We start from the raw sequence: 20,064 nt of genomic DNA on the forward strand, positions 1-20,064 counted from the left end.
CTTTTTTCAAAATTCATGATGCAAACTTTTATAATAAATACAATTAATTTAAACCACATCATTAAGATATTTTGTCTATTATTTAAAGAGACGTAAAAATGACTACTACATTTGCGTTAGCAAATTTTTGTTCTTCCCTCAGCAGGATTCGAACCCTTGCGTCTGTGACATCGTGGCAGCACCGCCTGCACCGTATCCAGCGACCTAGACCACTTGACCACCTTTGCTACATAAAAAAATAGCTTTCGGTGATCGATGTAATGCCTTTCCTCGTCGGCTTTATCTAGGGTTGTAACATAGTACATGATGTATAGTGGCATGTAGATGGTGTACCTTTCAGATCAGCTATTTTGTCTGTCGTAAAGGATGATAATGTTAATTACCATGCCGCCACATAAAATTTTAATTTTATTATGCACGTCTAAACATGTGATGATATATTGATCTAGATGACCTAACAGTATTAAAATTACCATAACTAATTACTATAACATGATACAAGATCGATCTAACTTGGGCAGAACATAAGCCGTTTTTCCTTTGGTGCTTTAAAAGAGAGGCGATTTACTAAAGGGGTATTTAAACTAATAAGTCGAAATCAAACTGACAATGCCATGACAAAAAACGAAAAACGACGAAAAGACAAACAACAGTTAAAAAAAAAAACAACAAAGAAAACTCAAGACTGAGCATTTCAGTGTTAAAAATCTGCATTTGCTGTGAAGTGAAGTTTTATGATTGGTATCTGAATGACGTATGCCACGAAGATATGGGACGACTGTATCTTAATTACATAGAGGTAAAAATAATTTATTATATCAATTCTCTTTGTCTGAAAAAGATTAATTTCCTTTGATTAAACAAGAATAGTTACACTTTCAGACGAGGTTTTATAGTTATGAATTTAGAAAAATAATTTATTATATCAATTCTCTTTATCTGAAAAAGATTAATTCCCTTTGATTAAACAAGAATAGTTACACTTTCAGACGAGTTTTTATAGTTATGAAACTTTAATTGATTCCATTTTTGTGTCATCAAATTGATACCTTTTCACTGTTTTTGTATGTCAATAACAATCGGTATTATATCTTGTCTTTTTCTGGTTTAGTTGCAAATACCTGAACTGTTTTCTGATATTTAAATGCTTTTATTGCTCATGATGAATTGCATTTTGTTGGCAAAATATTTATTTTCATTTTGTTTTGGCAACACTTTATCTATTCAGGTAATCGTTTCCCAAATCTTTCTGTCCCTCCTCCCACACTGAAAATCAAATGGTTCTCTACGAACGATCTTTATTAAGTTCCTCCAATCGAGTGAAAACCATAAACACAACTCTTCTCCTCTGAAACTACACACTTAAATACTAATTATTTTGGGTTAATGTCTGCATATTATTTACTATGAATATAGGGTTTTATTTTTTTGTCTATAGAGTAATTGTTTATCCGAGAGGAGTCATGTGGTCTTGAGAATTTTAATGATTCAACAATCAAAATTATTTGTCGTGCTTAAGTCGTTCCAAATTAATAGGTCAGTTATGCCTGTTTTAGAATCTTCTTCGTCTACTTCTTCTTTTTTCGTTTATCAACAAAGGAAAATTCCATTACGCTTATGCTGTGTCATCAAGTGCAGGTGCTGAACAAAGTGTGAATAAGGAAAAATGAAAAATTCTATGTACAAATTAAAATGTGGTTGGTGTGGTGCATGATAAAAACCTGGATTTTATTCTACGTCAGCATCACCGTGTTCCTGGTCTCATGACAGAATTGCGACAAGAGGTTTTCCCTGAAGGTGTCCGAATGGGGTTTTCGTAACAATGTTTCATGGAAGTTGTTTCTAGTCTTCGATTGTCGATAGAACCTGTGTTCAGAGGTTTTGCAATGTGGTTGTATGATATTGACTGAGTGACTATGTCGCATTTTTTTGTTGTTAACAATAAAGTACTGTGGATTTTCGGTGGCTACTTGGTAGCATAGTATCTTCTGAAATAGGATTAAGCGTTTTGCTGTTTCCTTGTTTTAAGAATAGGCCAATTCACACAGCGTATAATTGTTGTATTTGACCCAGTTTGGTAATTGTAGTTGTTGTTACAAATCCTGGCGCTATGTGTTGTATTGTTTCCACCTTTTTGATGTCCTACTTCCAGTGAGGGTCTCATATTGTACTGCTATATGCTAAATGTCGTCTAACCAGTGCAATATAAGCATGTTGTTTGATATATTGAAGCATCGATACAAATTTCTTCTCACAAAATTTGTTTGCTGTCTCGTTTTATTTATCTTGGAGGTATTGTGGTGGTTCCAGTTGTCGCTTGTTGTCCAGCTCCAATCCTAAGTATGGGTTATGTTTTTTAACTTCAAGTTTTGTTTCATGTAATAAGTCGATTTTCTTAGTTGTATTTGATCTCATTTCATCAATAAAAACATATAAATTAAATGTAAATCATTTACTAATAACTGTACAGGACTGACTTTTTGCGGGTCGACTCAATCAAAGAAATCGGTCTCCATTTTACTGACTTCCCTCCCTACTATCACTTTTTTAGTTGACATTCGTTTTAATCACTGTCCATGTTAAACACATGCGCACCCCACTTCCAACAAATGTTGAATCAAAAGTCGCATGGATACAGATTCAAATGAGGTTGAATTATTAACTTTGCAAGGTGTACATTTGCTTCCTCCCTGGACAGGTTTCGTCTACCATTGGCCTTCTGCATTATCCAACGTTGGGTTATTGATTCATGTAGAAAGAATCTTTCTGAAAGACTGTTATCATATTATTTGACTGTTATCATATTATTTGACTGTTATCATATTATTTGACTGTTATCATATGATTTGACGATAATCAAATAACCAGATGAGTCATTTTAGAATGTGTACTCTTGTTATGTTATGTCCAAAAGGTCTAAAAAATGTAACACTTCATTGGTGTGCTAAATGTTATATTAAAAACTACCAAATTATGTTGATCCCTCTTACAATTTATTAACGTTTACATTTTTGTGCCAGGCATATTTAAATCATTTCAAAGTAATAATCTCGAAATTCACAATGTATTTAAAATGTCCGAAATATTTGTTTACACCTTAAAGTCATATGAAAATTCAAATTTAAAAAAAAAGTTTAATACGTTTTATATACCTGAATGGCTAAGTGTTACTATATAACAAGTGTACGTTAACTTTCTTGTAAAAGGAAATCCTTTATGTCATATAATTTTTCATAAATATACTGATATTGAATTATTGTCCTCCTGTATAGTAATTCGCCGATATTTTCCCGTATGCAGTGACCTTAACTTCATGACCTCTCATTAGAACTTCGGCCACCGCACAGCGCAAGCGCGAGGGGAAAAACGTGATGAAATAATGTAAACAAAAATGTACTGGAAGGTAAATAGTAATTACTGACTATGAAAGAACAAACCTAATGCAACAAACCATTTAACAACTGTTTAGGAGAGTTTAAGTAAAAAATCGGAACGCATGGAAAATATAAAAAAAACGAATATCATGGCTCTTTTACTTCAATTATTTGTCGCGAGCTCCACGTGCGTTGTGTTGATTGTATATCAATGTCACGATCCGGTAAACCTCGGCCACTAACTCGAAAGTTAATTAGCTTGATATCAACAATCACTGAATGAAATATTATTTGTCGATAATACGTTATAGATTCGTAATAATTAAAACAAAACGTGCATACAGGACTTAGTTTAGTATATATGCATGCATTGGTTCAATAATTTCGATAACATTAAATTTAAAGAAACTCATTTCATATGACTTTAAAATTGTTAGATCATAAATTTACGTATGTTAATATGGTCAGTTTTGATCTAGAATCCAACAGTTATTCATTTTGTCTATTTGATCAATTAACATTATTTAAAATAAATAGGCAGGTAAATAATTCACCTTGATAACCGGAATAAATCCGTCATCTTATTTCTGTTGACAAAATGACCATAACAAACGCTGTTGCTAGCAACGTTATTTGTTACTTAAAGAAGGTAAAATTGTTATCCAGGAACTCCGTTTGAATATGCCAACGAGCGCACATTAACTGCGTTCGGATCATCCAACGTAAGCAATTGTTTTTGGTTTAAAATTACTAACATGCAATACTGTTTCATTTTAGATTTGGACTTTACCCATTCGTTTATGTTTATTGTATATTGCACTGCCGACTTGTTTGTGAATGAACTGTGAAGCTAGATTCCCCTCATTAACTTAACCCCAACATCTCATGTATTGGTACCAAGTTCGTGTATTGTAGTACAAGATCAGTCGACTACGTATACAAAAGCTAGTTTCCCATGCATCTACATCATCCCACAACATGATCCCACTCAAAGCAATTTTGGCAATGTTTATCAGGAAACGTAACATATTATTTCTTGATTCAATTATCACCAACAGGATAATCATTAGAAAAGATTCAAATAAATTGGCTAATAACATTTGACAAAAAAAAAAAAAAAAAAAAATTCAGGTGAAAAGTGAGAGTGTTTTGTATATTATTGAAGAAATCACATATGTCTGTTGCCATGGACAAAATTTACATCGTCTTAACCTTTGACAGTCATCAATGACGTAACGAATAGCTAATGTAATATCGTCTCATGATGCTGCATAAGCCAATCAAATTAACGCAGTTTTCGTATCACTTTTTCGTATCTCACTCCGTGCAGTGTGTACTAGTAATATAGCTTCATACAAGAAATATATAACATGCCGCAACCATAAGAGAATGAAATTTAGTCGATTCACAATCGATTTAAATTTATATTCCCGAAACGTGACGATAGTATGGTAAATCACCACTTTTGAAGTTTTTATCAAACAACATCGTTACCATGTTTAATTGTCGATAGTATTTTTTCGAAAGTATTTTGTTGAAAAATATTTCTGGTTAATTTTCATAAAAACAAAACAATTTACAAGTGGTACGACCAATGTGATAATGGTAATTGGCAGTTGCACTGTCCCATAAGTCTAAAATGTTAATTGTTAAGTTTTAAAGAATGTAAATGTGCCTTCTAGAGGTTTTGGTTAGTTGAGTCATTGGAATTCTTTTGTTAATCATGATGATTTTAACTATGGTAACTTATACACGTTTGTTTTAAGTTATAAAATCATGTAAAACTTGATATATAAGAGTAATTAAACAACAATTATAAAAGCACACCTCTAAAAAACAAACCCCGAAACTAGACATCAACTTTCGATCTTGTTTTAAACATTATTTTTTTTTAGAGAAATCAAATCATGCTATATAATGTAATACATTATTATAAAAAAAAATAGGATCCAGAAACAAGCAACATTGCTTATTTTAATGTGTCTCCAATACATTAGCTTAAGAAACTATATAAGTTTGAATAGATATTCTACACCTTCCGTAATGAGTATTGGGTATGGTTAAGGGTTTACCTAATTTTCTGTTCATAACCATAACTTTTTTGTGCAGAGGAACATTCCATTGTTAATAATCTAGAAATATATAATAGTCTAGTTTCTACTTTAACCATGCACACCGTGCATTTTTTATGCGCTAATTGCTAGTGTTAAAAACTTGTTATTGTCACTTTCATCTTTGGTTTCTTATAGACCATACATTTATCTCTACAGAAAAAAATCATGGATAAACAAGAAGACGAAAAAGATAACCTCACAAGGGTCGGATTAGCTGTGTTAGATGAGATACAGGATGCTGTGCGAAGTGTGATTGATTCAAATATTCCGAGCTCTTTAGAAGATATATTCAATAATTATCAGCATAGATTTTACCATCATTTTTCAAAGAAATGTCATTCTAAATGTGACATTAATAGCCCACTTTTTAGAAATAGAATTATTCTTACGAAATCTCAAATGGAAATTGTGTATGAAAAATCAAAAATACATTCAGAAAAAAATCTCAGTTTTTGCTGCTCAACTGCCATTCCTGGAATTGAATCAAAGAAGTTTGACTTGTCGTTTTTAAACGCGTTTTTAACTATTTTTTCTGAAATCATTTATTGGCCAAGTTGCCTGTCCAATCAAAGCAAGTCCTTGCAAGATTTATTAGATGATAACAAGCATAAGCTGTATCATTTCTATGACAAAAAACCTTGCTGTTACTGCTCACCAGGCAATCAACCGAGTACCGATGACTTTAAAATCACCGAACAGGAATTTGAGAATTTATTTGGTAAGCAAGGATCAGTTTCATGTAAAAACACAGGCTCTATTGGTGATTGCATTTGTCAATTTTCGGCAAACAACTTAAGAGAAGACTCGCTAGGTGATTGGTTGACTTATATGGTTCTCCGAAGCTGTTGTTCGTTGAAACAATGCATAGAGTCATTGGTGAAAGTCCGAAATAAATTTCTTGGCCATTCTCGTAATAGTAAGATGTCCAAAGATGAATATAAAAAAACATGGAAAATTATTCAGGAAAAGGTTCCTGAGTTGTTAAATCATGGTATATTCGACAAAAAGAAGAGAGAAGAAGCTGTTCAAGAATTTACCCAAAGGTTGAAGGACTTGAAAGTCAAACCACTTACAGAGGAATTATACAGACAAGTAATGACAAATTTGCTACAACAGAATGAGGTAGATTAAATGAAATAATGTAGCAATATACTTCAATGCTGTTCTATTGTTTAAAATATGCTATTATTGATTATATTCTATTATAAGGTGTTTAACAGTTGTAACATGTACATTCTACTAAATTACCACTCCACTTAGAATCATGAAAATGTGATTCAAGAAGTGAAAACCTACATATTTTTGGTTTTGATATACTGTTCATAATGCAAAGTAATATTAAAAGCAACCAATATCTTCTACTTATACCAATGGTCAGACCAGATATAAATCATATGACATCATATGAAATGTACTATGAAAAAGTCTGAAAAGGGAACTATCTCCATAATCTGCAGTATATTCTATTATAAATATCAATTCAACATACATGTAATTCTGTTTTACACCAGAAAGATGGAAACATAATTAATTACATCCACTTCATTTGAACTTTGGTTGATAGTTGTCTCATTGGCAATCATACCACATCTCCTTATTTTTATAATGATATAATATTTGTGATAAAAAAGGTCTCTCCAAAAACTCTTTTGGGGGATGTCTGTTGTTGCATATTTATCATCATATTAATTAGAGAATTTCACAACGATGAAATGACACTATATGTTCTTAGAATTCAGATGAAATGGCTTAAGTGCAGAAAAAGAGATATTTAAAAAAATGTAGTACTTTAGGACGTTTTACTTCTTCACCATTGATTCAAGAGAGTTTTTGAGAGAATCGTTGTCGCAAACGAATTGCATAACATGCATGCAGATACAATGTGTATATTATCAAAGACATTTCAGAAACGCGGAAGATGCATGTATGATAATATTTAGAATCTTTTTTGTCTTTATGCTATGCTCTGAGTGAATACTGCATGACTCACTTGTAGCTATAGTACATGTACCAGGAATAGCCCAAGTTTTAGTATCTCTACTCTAATTTTCTATTTTATTGATATTGTTAACATGTTTATGCACTATCATGTCCTCTAAGAAACCTTGGACAAAGATATAAGTATAAGGGTTATCATAGCGCTGGTTTTGTATCATTATACTGGACCACACAAGCATTTTTATATTCGTACGATTCAATTTTACATCTTGAAAATTTTCTAATCATTCGCTCAACTAATATTTATCCATTTTTTAAGCATAATTTCAGAATAAATTTATGTTGCGGAGATCTTAAGTTATACGTAAATATATGATAATGTTAATAACTACTAGAAGTGTTAAGTTTCTTCACTTATTATTTTGGACTTTTTAACAGAAAATGAAAGATTATCTATAAGTTATGATATGACTGAACTCTATTCCTCACATCTATTATATTTTTTAGTTGATTTAGATAGTTGCATTAAAAAGTAAATAAACATTGTCTTCGTTTTGAAGAGTCTCATTCATATTTTTCTTCAGAATACAGATTATTGACTACTTTTTTTTTACAATTTCATGTTGATGCTTGCTCTTTTTATATTTGTACACGGGTCTTGAAGTTGGCCAATCTGGTAAATTGTCGACTTGAAGAGGTCAATATTCGCAACATTTTGACAGGGTGTAATATGTATTGAAATTAAGGTAGTCAACCCATGAAACATACATATTTTAGCCTAGTCGTCTGTGTTGCTCTGTTGTAATGGAATTCCAAAATCAAACCACTTTATCATTATTCACAAACCGACCGTGTTTCATTTAATGAAAAGCTGTATTTAAAAACACACTTTTTAGTTTTATTTTACACGAAAAACTCACATCTATATGTCTTATTTATAATGAGAAAATACATTTCATGTGTGTATAGTAATTTTTCATATTGTGACATTTAGATTATACAGGATATGAAAGAGCTGTCAGAAAACGTGGAAGCAGGGTTTCAAAATTTTCAGTCTGTCGCAGAAAACACACAAGTTGGGGTTTTGAACCTTCAGTCAGTCGCAAAAAACACACAAGCTGGGGTTTTGAATCTCCAGTCTGTCACAGAAAACACACAAACTAGGGTTTTGAATCTTCAGTCAGTCGCAGAAAACACACAAGCTGGGGTTTCGAATCTTCAGTCATTGCCAGATCGTGTGGATGGAATTGAAAAAACCTTGATTGAACTCAATATCTTAGTACGTGGTAAGTCAAAATACGTATGAATTTGAAATTTTGTCGTTGTTGTGTAAATTTTTGTCGAAAAAAAAAAATAATGCATTATCTAATGATTACTTTTAAAAGTGAAAAACGAGATATAACAATGAAAATATCTGTACCAGAAAACTTTATACTCCTTATCTTATAATTGAATGATCGATATCATAGTTGCCAACAACAATTGGTCAACTTTGATTATAGGGCCTAAATAAAGGCAACGGTAGTATACCGCTGTTCGAAATTCATAAATCGATTGAGAAAAAACAAATCCGGGCTACAAACTAAAACTGAGGGAAACATATCAAATATAAGAGGAGGACTACGACACAACAGAAACACAACATTAAAATGTAACACACACAGAAACGAACTATAATATAACAATGGCCATTTTCCTGACTTGGTACAGGACATTTTAAGAAAAAAATGGTGGGTTGAACCTGGTTTTGTGGCTAGCCAAACCTCCCGCTTTTATGGCAATGTTAAATATAACACTAAAATGACAACATTACATGACAGGACTACAATACAAATAATGGGAGAACATATAGGACAGAGAAACATACGAATAATAGGTAACAAAAGGTACCAGGTTTAAAATTTAATACGCAAGACGCGCGTTTCTAACCAGTGACGCTCAGATAAAAAAAGTTCGAAAGCTAAAACAAGTACAAAGTTGAAGAGCATTGAGGACCAAAAGATCCAAAAAGTTGTGCCTAATACGGCTAAGGTTTTCTGTCTGGGATAAGAACATCCTTATTATTTAGAATAATTCATACGTTTGCAAACAGTAAATTTATAAAAATGACTATATAATAGATATACATGATAACACCGAAGTGGTGACTAACTACAAGAATAAAAACGGATACATAAAACAACATAAACCAGCACATAAAAAAACCACTCTTAGGTTATCAAGATAGTACATAACGACTCTACCCTTTCATCTGACATTTCCAAAAATGACTAACAAATGAATTTAGTGACAATACAAACAGGAAGAAATCATTTTTTTTTAAATCATATAAAACCAAACTGGTACCGATCTTTAGGTTAATAAGTAGTGATGCTCTGACTTCTTTTAGATTATCGCTGACCAAATCGAACATCAACATAATCGCCACTATCGCTTACTCTGATGATTAAATGAAATATCATAATAGAATACGTTTTGAATATCTATTTGGGGGCTGATTGATAACAAACTTTGAAGTAAATGATAAATTCATGATGTCAAAAAAACAATTATTGTTGAAGAATTCAAGCTGTCAAACAAATGCAATTCAAGGTCAAATCAACATGGCCATTAATATTAAGTGTGCAACAAATACAAACACACGAAATAATTTTTTTCCCACACTAGGCTAATTAATCCCTTCTAAACATTTGACTCCACTAGGGATAAAGTGAGTGCTATTGTCATACAAATGAGTCCCACTGTCATTATAACTATAACTACGTGAATGGATAAGGAGGATGGGAATATAAAAAAAAATACATAGTAAACAGCAAATTTTGTAAGGATAAAACACTTAAAAGGGATTATTATGTGACCAGATAGAAAACTAAGTGATAAAATTTAGATATCAGATATTAGAAGATAGCGTTAATAAAGTGCTTATAGAAATGGTCACCTTACCAATGAGCTTATAACACAAAAAAATATATTTGATAATAGATAACAAAAGAAATAGTCGGCATTCGTGAAAAAATTATAACCATAAGATAAAACATATTTAGATGAAAGTCCATCAATTTCGTTGCATTTATGTATTATATTTGCTATTTAAAAAAAAACGATCATCTACCAAATCTGCATCTAAATAGTGAATATTTACATTCTACCTTTTTTTCATTCTAGGCTTTAGTTTTTTTTAGAGACTTTTTCTTTTAATACAGAAATTTTTATAATTTCATCGTATGGTATAAAATTAATTTGTAATAACAAAAACAGACATTTTGTGGATTCATTTAAACAAAACCATACTTTGTATTATAAGGGAAAATAATTTAGATATCTGAGTTTTATAAATATAAAAAATGTATCCATTTGCTGTGTAGCAAGAACATGAGTATCGTGATCCGTTTTTTGTCCCCCGCGTGACGCATTGCGGGGACATAGAAATACCAGGCGTCTGTCCGTCCGTCCCTACGTTCGTCAGTCCGATTTTGTTATTGATCTCACGTGTATAACTCTTGCCAGATTTTTATAAAACTTACATCTTAGATTTATATCAGCAATGTCTCGGAAAAACTCGAAAATCAGTGCCGATCAATTATTAAAAAGATAAGAGTTATGGTAGCAATATACAGTTAGGAAAAAAAAAATAAATCTACCCTCATAAATTTTACCATCCCCTTTTCCTTGCTTTCTTACACATTAAGCCTACTGTTTGTGTCATATATGTGCATATGTTTGTAATCAGTATCTTCCATAGATTTGATTTCCAGTAGTTAAAATATAATTTCTTTTTGTTGTGTCTATGGAAAACACTCTGCATTCATTTGCTATAAAAGATTGCAAAAAGGGGTGTGAAGATGTCACATATTTCCCCAAAATTTGTTTAAAGTAGAATTTCAATCCCTTGGAGTGTTACCTTTATGTAACTGTTTACATATATCTATCAAGAGATCAAATGAAAATCATATGTCTTTCGTCTCATTTTTCGTAAAATTGCGTCAAAAAGTTCAATGAAAAAAAGTGTTTGTAAACATTACAATAATTTTTGGACCTATGGCCGGTCGAGATATGAAAATACGGACAGTAAAACAGAAAATAGCCCATAAAACGTGTCAAAAATAATCTTTATAATCCTATAAACACACTTTGAAGGCTTGATTAGTCATCAGCTATCTAAAAATGAATTTTATTACACAATAACTTTCATATTTGAAAAATCCACCATGGCCAAAATGCGAAACCACACTTCTAACTGTATATTGCTACCTATGCCCTAGGGAAATATTAATTATATGGGGAATTGCATTTGATTTCTCTAACTTATTAATAAAAATTTTAAAAGAACAATAAAACTAAGTTTCATCAAATTTATGTTTAGCAATACACAATCGTATACCTCTGTCTTATGAAAACAGGTGATTCAATTGGATGACTTACAAACCAATATTATGTTGTACCTCAAAAATATTAGTTTTAGTGCTATTGACAATAATCTGTAAATTAGTCTCGAAAAATATGAAAATGAAATCTTAATTTTGCCCAAAAACGGCATTATGCAGTTTGAATAATGTTGATAGAAAACAGACGGAGCTACACATGACAAAAACTTTCGTCTATTTATTTTTTTTATAGATGTAACGGGGTATTTTTTCGGTCAAACACAACAAACGATGATATAATGGTTATTGCTTTCAATACATAATATTCTAACCCCAAAATGAATTATAACGAATAAAAAATATTCACATGATAAAACAGTTCATGTAACATATGGACAAAGGGGAATAACTACAATTTATAATCATTCCTATCAAAGCACAAAAATCTCACTCTTTAGTAAATGTACCCTTTAATTATAGCAGTCCATGACAAAAATTACTAGGTTCCAAACCTAAAATGAATATGATCTATCTAAATTCAAAAAACTGGTGCACGTCTTCATTCTGTGTACAATCACTGTCCAAAGTTGGAGTAATGTTGAGAAAAGACTGACAGAGTTAATCACGACACAAACAAGTACTATAGCATCCAATGCGAAACATTTATAAGTTTCAAAATGAGAAACCAGAGAAAAAATAATTACAAAATGTCCAGAATTGGAAGTGCGCATCTTCAATCCATGAACAATCACAGTGCAAAATTGGAATAATGTTAAAGGAACTCATAACACAAACTAGAAACATTCTACAGCATTCAATGAGAAATTGACCAAGATTCAAAAATGGGGAAATAATTCAAATGTGTCCAAAATAAGCAGTGCACATCTTTATTTTATGTGCAATAACTATAAGGTTTGAATAATTTTGAAACAAAATCCTTTGAGCTACGCATAACAGAAAGTACATACCCTTAATGTGTTAAGAACAAAAGGACAGATAAAAGGGCGGTTACTTGACCATGTTAAAATGAAGAACTGACAAAAACTAAATAAAAAAGTAAAAGCTAATGACTGCCAAACTATAAGAAAACTACAAGCTACTTTAGGAAGTATGTTTATCATCAGCAACCTCTATCAAACACGGACACTACCGAGGATGAAAATAAAAGAAAAGCAGTCAATACAATAAAACTGATTTGACTATTCTTACAGAGAGATAATTGCTACCAAACTTTGGATAATGGTAAATTTATCACTTCTTTAAACAACTGGTCAAAAGATTATTATGCAGATAGCATATTTTAGCATTATACATAACTTATAGTCTAAACTATCCATTTATGATTACGTCACCTTAAATTTCTTTAAAAAAAAGGGCGTTTTTAAAAGCCAACTAACTCAACAGTACAAATAAAAATACCTGAGTGCAGTCTCAATAATTGTATATTTAATAGATACAATAAATATTAATATATACATTTTACACAAAAGTTATGATTTAGAAACATTTGACAGAAATGCTATATAACACAAAACTCAATTCAAGATTAACATTATATCAATATAAAAGAAAACAGAATGGCTAGCACATGATAATATTTCAATATTTAAATACTTTCATTATAAAGTTCAAATACATTATAAATCAATTATTACAGATCGAAATATAAAGTCGGATTTAGATACTGATACAGCACCATTTTCGACAATAGACGAACCCGGGAGTCAAGGTAAGATAAAGAACAAGGATGACACTAACATCACGGTAGGTATAATGTCCAGTTGGGATTAATGTTGGAGTTAATCGGTCTACTACTTTTTTTTTAGTGCAGACCGTTTTTTTTCAAGTGAAATACATATGATCAAATCCATTTACTTTTATTTCCCAACTAATTAAGTTTTGTGAAACACTGGCCAATTTATTTTAAATGATATAGAGCTAGAGATATTGTATAGACACGTGGGTATTATTGAAGACTGACTGTTACCTTTTTCTGCTATTTTTTCTTTGTGTTGTTGTCTCATTGCTGTCTCGTGGACGTTTACCACATCTCATTTTATTCATAGACACATTATATTCTCTTTGTTGTTTTAAAAGAACCTTACTTAAACTTTTTCTTTTTTAAGAATGCATCAATAGACCACAATTCTTTCCTATTTATGCTGGCAACGAAGATAGACTTAATTCATTATTTTAACAAAATATGTCGTTTCTACCCATATTACCATAAATTTTATTACAATAAATAATGGATATCTTGAACATTCATGCAGACAGGTATGTAACTTTATATTCAGACAAGATTTTCAATTGAAACACTTAAAGTGCCAATTGTGATCTTTATTCAAATTAATATTTGATGATAAAAATGAAAATTACACTTATGCGTCCGAAGATATTTTCTGGGCTTTTCTTCATCAGGAACGTCCAAAACCAAATAGTTAAAAGCTGATAGTGTATAAGATGTATAAGAACCGAAACACGTGAAGAGCTTTTAGACCAAAAGAGATTTAAAATAAAAATCCAATCAATTTGATGTCAACTTTGCATGAAGGAGTCGAAGTAAAATAGTAAAATTATATAGAAAGACAAAAATACAGTATTCAGACTCATTCATGTTCAAATCGGATCCTAGCAAATCCCTCAATTTTTTTATTATGATTCTGTACTTGATATAAATACAGGAGAACTGCGCTAAGTCTCTTCATAAAAGAAGAAATAAATCCAAGTTCTTAAGAGAATGCCTGTACCAAGTCAGAAATATGACAGTTGTTTTCCATTCGTTTGATGTGTTTGAGCTTTTGATTTTGCCATTTGATAAGGGACTTTCCGTTTTGAAGTTCCTGGTAGTTCGGTATTTTTGTAATATTACTTTTTTCCATTAACAATCCAAATTTTCTGATTGGGTCCCATTAATATATCCTCGTGAACTAGAGATTAAAGAAACCACAGATAGAGCGTGTTCATACGCCTCATTTCTAGACATTTTCCTCGAATTTGACATCTGCAGTCATCTCAATACCATAACATATCACAAACAAGACGATTTCAATTTTGAAATTTTAAATTTTCCTCACCTAAGGCCTTATGTAGGAAATTATGGATTAAACCTGGTTTTATAGGTAGTTACACCTCTCACTTGTATGACAGTCGAATAAAATTCCATTATATTGAAAACAATGTGTGAACAAAACAAACAGACATAATAGGTAAAAATGTCAAAAATTTGATTACAGCAGTCAACATTGTGTTGTAATCTTAATCACTATAAAAAAAAAACACAACTATGTCAACAAAGAAAAACAAAAGAGCATGTAGACACTCTATAGTTAAAGCACATAAGCAAAAATAAAGGACATGAATACAATAAATGACCATAGCACAATAACACAATGTCGAGATGTATAAATACCGAGCCACGCCAAAAAAATAATACCAAAAATGGACTAAACAGTAAAGGTTAAAAATATACAAAAAAAAAACTACAAAAAAAAACCACTCTAACACGTGATTAAGATGATAAACAACGTTTATTATCTATTATTTGTGAAGTTAATACGGAATATTTATCAACACGGTCTTGGTATCTTCCGATGAACTTTTTTTTTAGAAAAAGGACGAGACGTTCTTTGACATAACCCTGGTTCATCAACTTTCTGCTCAGACTCTGGTGACGTTTAAAAAAGTCTGAGTAGCAGCTGCAATCTCTTGAATACCGAATGAGTTGGGAAATGTATATCCCATATGCAGGTGAAGTTGGTATATTGCTGCTAAGGTGGGAGAAATTTATAATTTCAAAATTAAAATCGTCTTGTTTGTCATAGATTCTGGTACTTAGATGACGGCTTTTGTTAAATACGAGGTATAAGTCTTAAAAATGAGGTGGAGGAAGTCGTGTCTGTTGTTTCTCTTATTTCTAGTTCTGGAGGATGTATCATTGGAACCCAATTTGAAAGAACATCATTATTAAACTTGTATGTGAAATTGGTCTTCTAGTTTTTTACAATTGTAAAACTCCGACTCATATATAGATTAAAATACATTTGTAGCGTATAGTATCATTTTTATGGATGAAAGCATTGTGGATTGTTTCCTTTAGACAGTGTTTTAATTTTTCATGTGGTATGGTGGTGTACAGAGTGGCAGATCGAAGGAGAATGACCGTGAATTTAAATTCTTAAGTTCTTAAGAGTTCTTAAGAATCCAAATATGGATAATGCCACTATGCGAGTAAATAGTGTCACAGTATTTCTGTAATCACTCTCTCCTTAAATGCTGGCAAAAATTCAAAAACAAGAGGAGCGAACATCCTTAAAGTCATTATCATACATGTACCTCTTGTATTGACAAACAAAAAAAGAATGATGTTTTTTTTAAAGCAAACTCAACTGTGCAAATAACACCATAACCTTAATGAAGCGACAATAAATGCATATTTAATGGATACACTAAATATTTAGTTATACACTTCAGTCTAAACAAAAGTTATGATTTAGAAATATTCTAACAATAATGCTGTAAAAAACAAAACACAAAGCAAGATTAAAATAGTATGATCAGAACTTGACACTATCTAATATTTGCATAATTTCATTATTAAGTTTAAATAGATGGTACATGAATATTATCTTACAGATCAAAATACAAATTCGGACTTAGATGCTGATGCAGAGCCGTATTTGATAGAAAGCGAACCCCGGAGTCAAGGTAAAATAAGGAACAATGATGACATTAATAATATGAGGAAGGCGCTACCTTGAATGCCAGCTTACCAAAACTATGTCCTACATATTGATTGATTGTTGGTTTGCTTAACGCCCAGTGGCAAATATTTCATGCATGTTCAGGACGAATGTCCTACATATAGTTTTTGTCTAAAATAAAATAATAAGTTTAGATGGAAAATGTTTAGGGAAAGATCATTGAACTTCAAAAGGCAGAAGGAGGTATGGTATTTTTTTTTTGGTGTGTCGCAGGAAGCATCAAAGCAAAAATTTAAAATAGCCTTCTTGGACGTCATAATTATTTGGACTAGTATTTTTCTTTAAAAATTGATGACAAAAAATACTCTGTTCAAGCAGAGGACAAAAAAAAATATTCTGAATCCAGATTTTCCCCATACCTTCTAGTGTTATATTTTGACTAAATAATTTTGATTGATAGCATTGAAGTGCTTCACGTGTAAAAAATCTGACTCAAACAAAAAACCATACCCCCTTTGAAGCTAAATGGTTGCTCCCTTATTGTTTTCTGCTGAAAATGAATTTATTGGTGATTTATATAAATGACAATGCTTACATTCATTATCTTGTGCATTTTCATATCCATTTTTCTTTCTTTGCAAATTTTATAAAATTTAAAATAATAAGACATTTGTTCAATTTCAAAACTATGAATACTGTACAGTTATACAATCCATAACTTTATTAAATTAATTTTTTGTTGATTTTCATGAAAAGGTGGAGGATTTGGAATATCTTTTTCATCAATATCTAAAAGTTGTAGCGGTTTTTTTTATTTAGTATTGCAAACAACGCTTTCTGTTTGTTGAATTATTTTTACTTTCTAAATTAGCTGGTTGTTCATATTGTATTCCAAGTTTCCTGCATCTCATATATATGTGATCAGCAAGAGGATCATTCTGATTGTTAAAAGAAGAGTTTGAATTTACAGTGAGCCTGCTTAGAAGAATGTTTAAAGATTTTGCTATTTTCTAGGATGCTATTTAAAATTTGAGGGGAGAACACTACTCAGTAGTATAAATGTATTCCTGATCATCTTCTTTTTGTGGGTTTCTACATCAATTTCATGTACTAATTCAGAGTCGGTTTTATGTCATTTCTTGCAAAAATTGTTTTATTAGCTTACTTTTCAAGTTTTTATACGATGGCAATATAAAATTGAGAATCGAAATGGGGAATATGTCAAAAATTTGCTTTCGAGTAATGCTATCATGTCGCTGTTGCTGTCCGAAGACACATTTGGTTTCCGGACAATAACTTTAGTTTAAGTAAATGGATCTCTATGACAATGTATGAAATTGTACCAGAAGGTTCAATACACAAAAGGAAGGTTAGAATTGATTTTGGGGGTTATGGAACCAACAGTTTAGGAGTCAGTGGTCAATTACAACATTTTTGGGTTGTTTTTTTTCCATAATTTTTGGGTTTTTTCTCCAAAAATTTACCATTTTTACATTGATTATTTCTCATTTATATATAAATGCAACAAATACTGATATGGCAGGTGATACACACGAAACAGTGTGTGTAAATCATTTTATCTGTAATTTGTGCATTTTTCCTTTGATGTGTACTTCTTGTCCTTGATAATGTCGACGTCATTATCAGTGGACTGGTCATGATAAAGAAAATATATTGGGTTAGTTCGCAATTGACATGCACAAGTGCACCGCAAAAGGATCTTCTTTCCCTTTAATTCACAAAATTGCACATGATTTTTTTCACAGAAACGCACACGTTATTTCATGAATGAAACACTTGTCATTGTTTGAAACTTTCAGTAATCAGCTGGTAATAAAACTTTAGTTTAGCCTTTTTGAACGATTCACTGATTGTGTGAAAATTTGAACAGAAAATGTACGATAAACCTGATAAAATTGCGGAATTATTGATAGCTTTCCTTACTATTCACAAGGACATATCACTAACATATCGTCCATGCTATTCTGATTTGAGTTTTTATTCCTACATAGTCTGGCATGGCTGGTGCTGTTCCAAGTTGTCTTTTGCTGCAACTTTTCTTGAGAAGTATTTGTTTGACCTGGTCAGTCGCTATAAATTGTTACAATTCATATTAAGACGCAACACATAAATAGTGACCAAATAGGTACCGCTTTCACATGCATGACATGAGAGAATCTAGAAAAAAAATTAAATGTACACATTTTCAACAATTTTGTGGGACTATCATATAAAATTAAGGAGATATGTAGTTGGAGACTGCTGCTGAAAAGAAATGTTTGGGCTCACCTGATACCTGTTTTCAAATAAGTCCATATTAAAGTTTGAAGGGTCCAAAATTAAAATATGTTTGATTTCAACTGACATAAAATTTTTGGTGTTTTTTATATGCTAAATCTACATCTGTGGTTGTATCAGGCTGTGCTTGGCGAAGCATTTTATTGCTGTTTTGTTTGTACTTTATTTTATTTTGGTCATGAAAATTAACTTGAAGTTGTGAAGTTGCTAACATTTTTAAAAGATGATAATTAGATAACTTTGCATGGTGATGTTTTCGTAGATTTACTTTTTCCCAGGAATGCTTCATCTGTTGATACATGTATATTCTCACTGTGAACGATTTATGTCTCAAAAAAAACTTGTAAGATTTCTGCAGTTATTTTTGTTGAATACATACATACACATAGGGTGAAAATTGGGTACTTGGTGCAATTTGGGTACTGTGACGTTATAGCCATAATTGTTTATTGCTATAATAGGTTGAAATGTGCACCTGATAAAAGTATTCGGTAAAGTGAAAATGTTTTGATCAGGTTTAAACTGACGCATAAAATATACTGGTGACTGCTGGAGGCAAATATTTATATTGCCTCCAAATAATGTGTCTGCAGCTTGAATTTCAAAAGATGTATGTAGCCCACATACTTCCAAGTAACATGCTCTATACCTATCAAAAGTCATGGTATTATCATGGGTTATCATAACTCCATTGTAATTCCCATAAAATCCAATTTTGGACAATATGGGAGCATACAATATATACCTAAATGTATCACTCAGACTCAAGTCTCCTTTTACTATGATTAAACTTAGAGAGTGAAAAAAAAACAGTCTCCATCTCCTGGGACTGTTTAAGGTAGATATGTGTCATAATTAATGACAAGATTTGTTGAGAGTTTGTCAAAGGAAGTACAGTGACAGTCTCCAAATTAGAAGATTGTGAATTTGAATATATATATTTTTTTTTAAACTTTTGTTAAGTTTTGAATTACACCTGCATTTGTCTGTTAGCTAGGAATAACAGTGACCACATTCCACAGTATAACCAACTTCATTATCACTGTAACTTGATATGGGAAATTCTGTAGCAGATTTTACTACCTTCACCTTGGCGTATAATGCAATTTTTTTGTTATAAAATGCTAGTGTGAGATAGGAGCATCATTTTGCAACTTACAACCTATTTTATGACCATTATTGAGTCCTCTGAAAGTTTCAGTTTTGTCAAAGCCTGCTGCATCTCTTGAGAATGCATGTGTACAACAATTCTTTTGTTGAAACATCTGTACTA

The 20,064-nt window shown here is 31.4% G+C and overlaps 1 protein-coding gene across 2 annotated transcripts in view; it reads left to right on the plus strand.

Moving 5' to 3' along the window:
- Window positions 1–20,064, plus strand: part of LOC127715077 (uncharacterized) — a 42,321-nt gene that overhangs the window by 15,323 nt on the left and 6,934 nt on the right. For both annotated transcript variants that reach the window (XM_052221106.1, XM_052221107.1), the window contains 4 exons: window positions 5,645–6,610; window positions 8,421–8,712; window positions 13,448–13,519; window positions 16,426–16,497. In XM_052221106.1, coding sequence (XP_052077066.1) covers window positions 5,654–6,610; window positions 8,421–8,712; window positions 13,448–13,519; window positions 16,426–16,497 — 1,393 coding nt within the window. In that variant the 5' untranslated portion in view covers window positions 5,645–5,653. The remainder of the gene's footprint in view (window positions 1–5,644; window positions 6,611–8,420; window positions 8,713–13,447; window positions 13,520–16,425; window positions 16,498–20,064) is intronic.

Source organism: Mytilus californianus, unplaced genomic scaffold (assembly GCF_021869535.1).
Source record: "Mytilus californianus isolate M0D057914Y unplaced genomic scaffold, xbMytCali1.0.p SCAF_9, whole genome shotgun sequence".
NCBI lineage: Eukaryota > Metazoa > Mollusca > Bivalvia > Mytilida > Mytilidae > Mytilus > Mytilus californianus.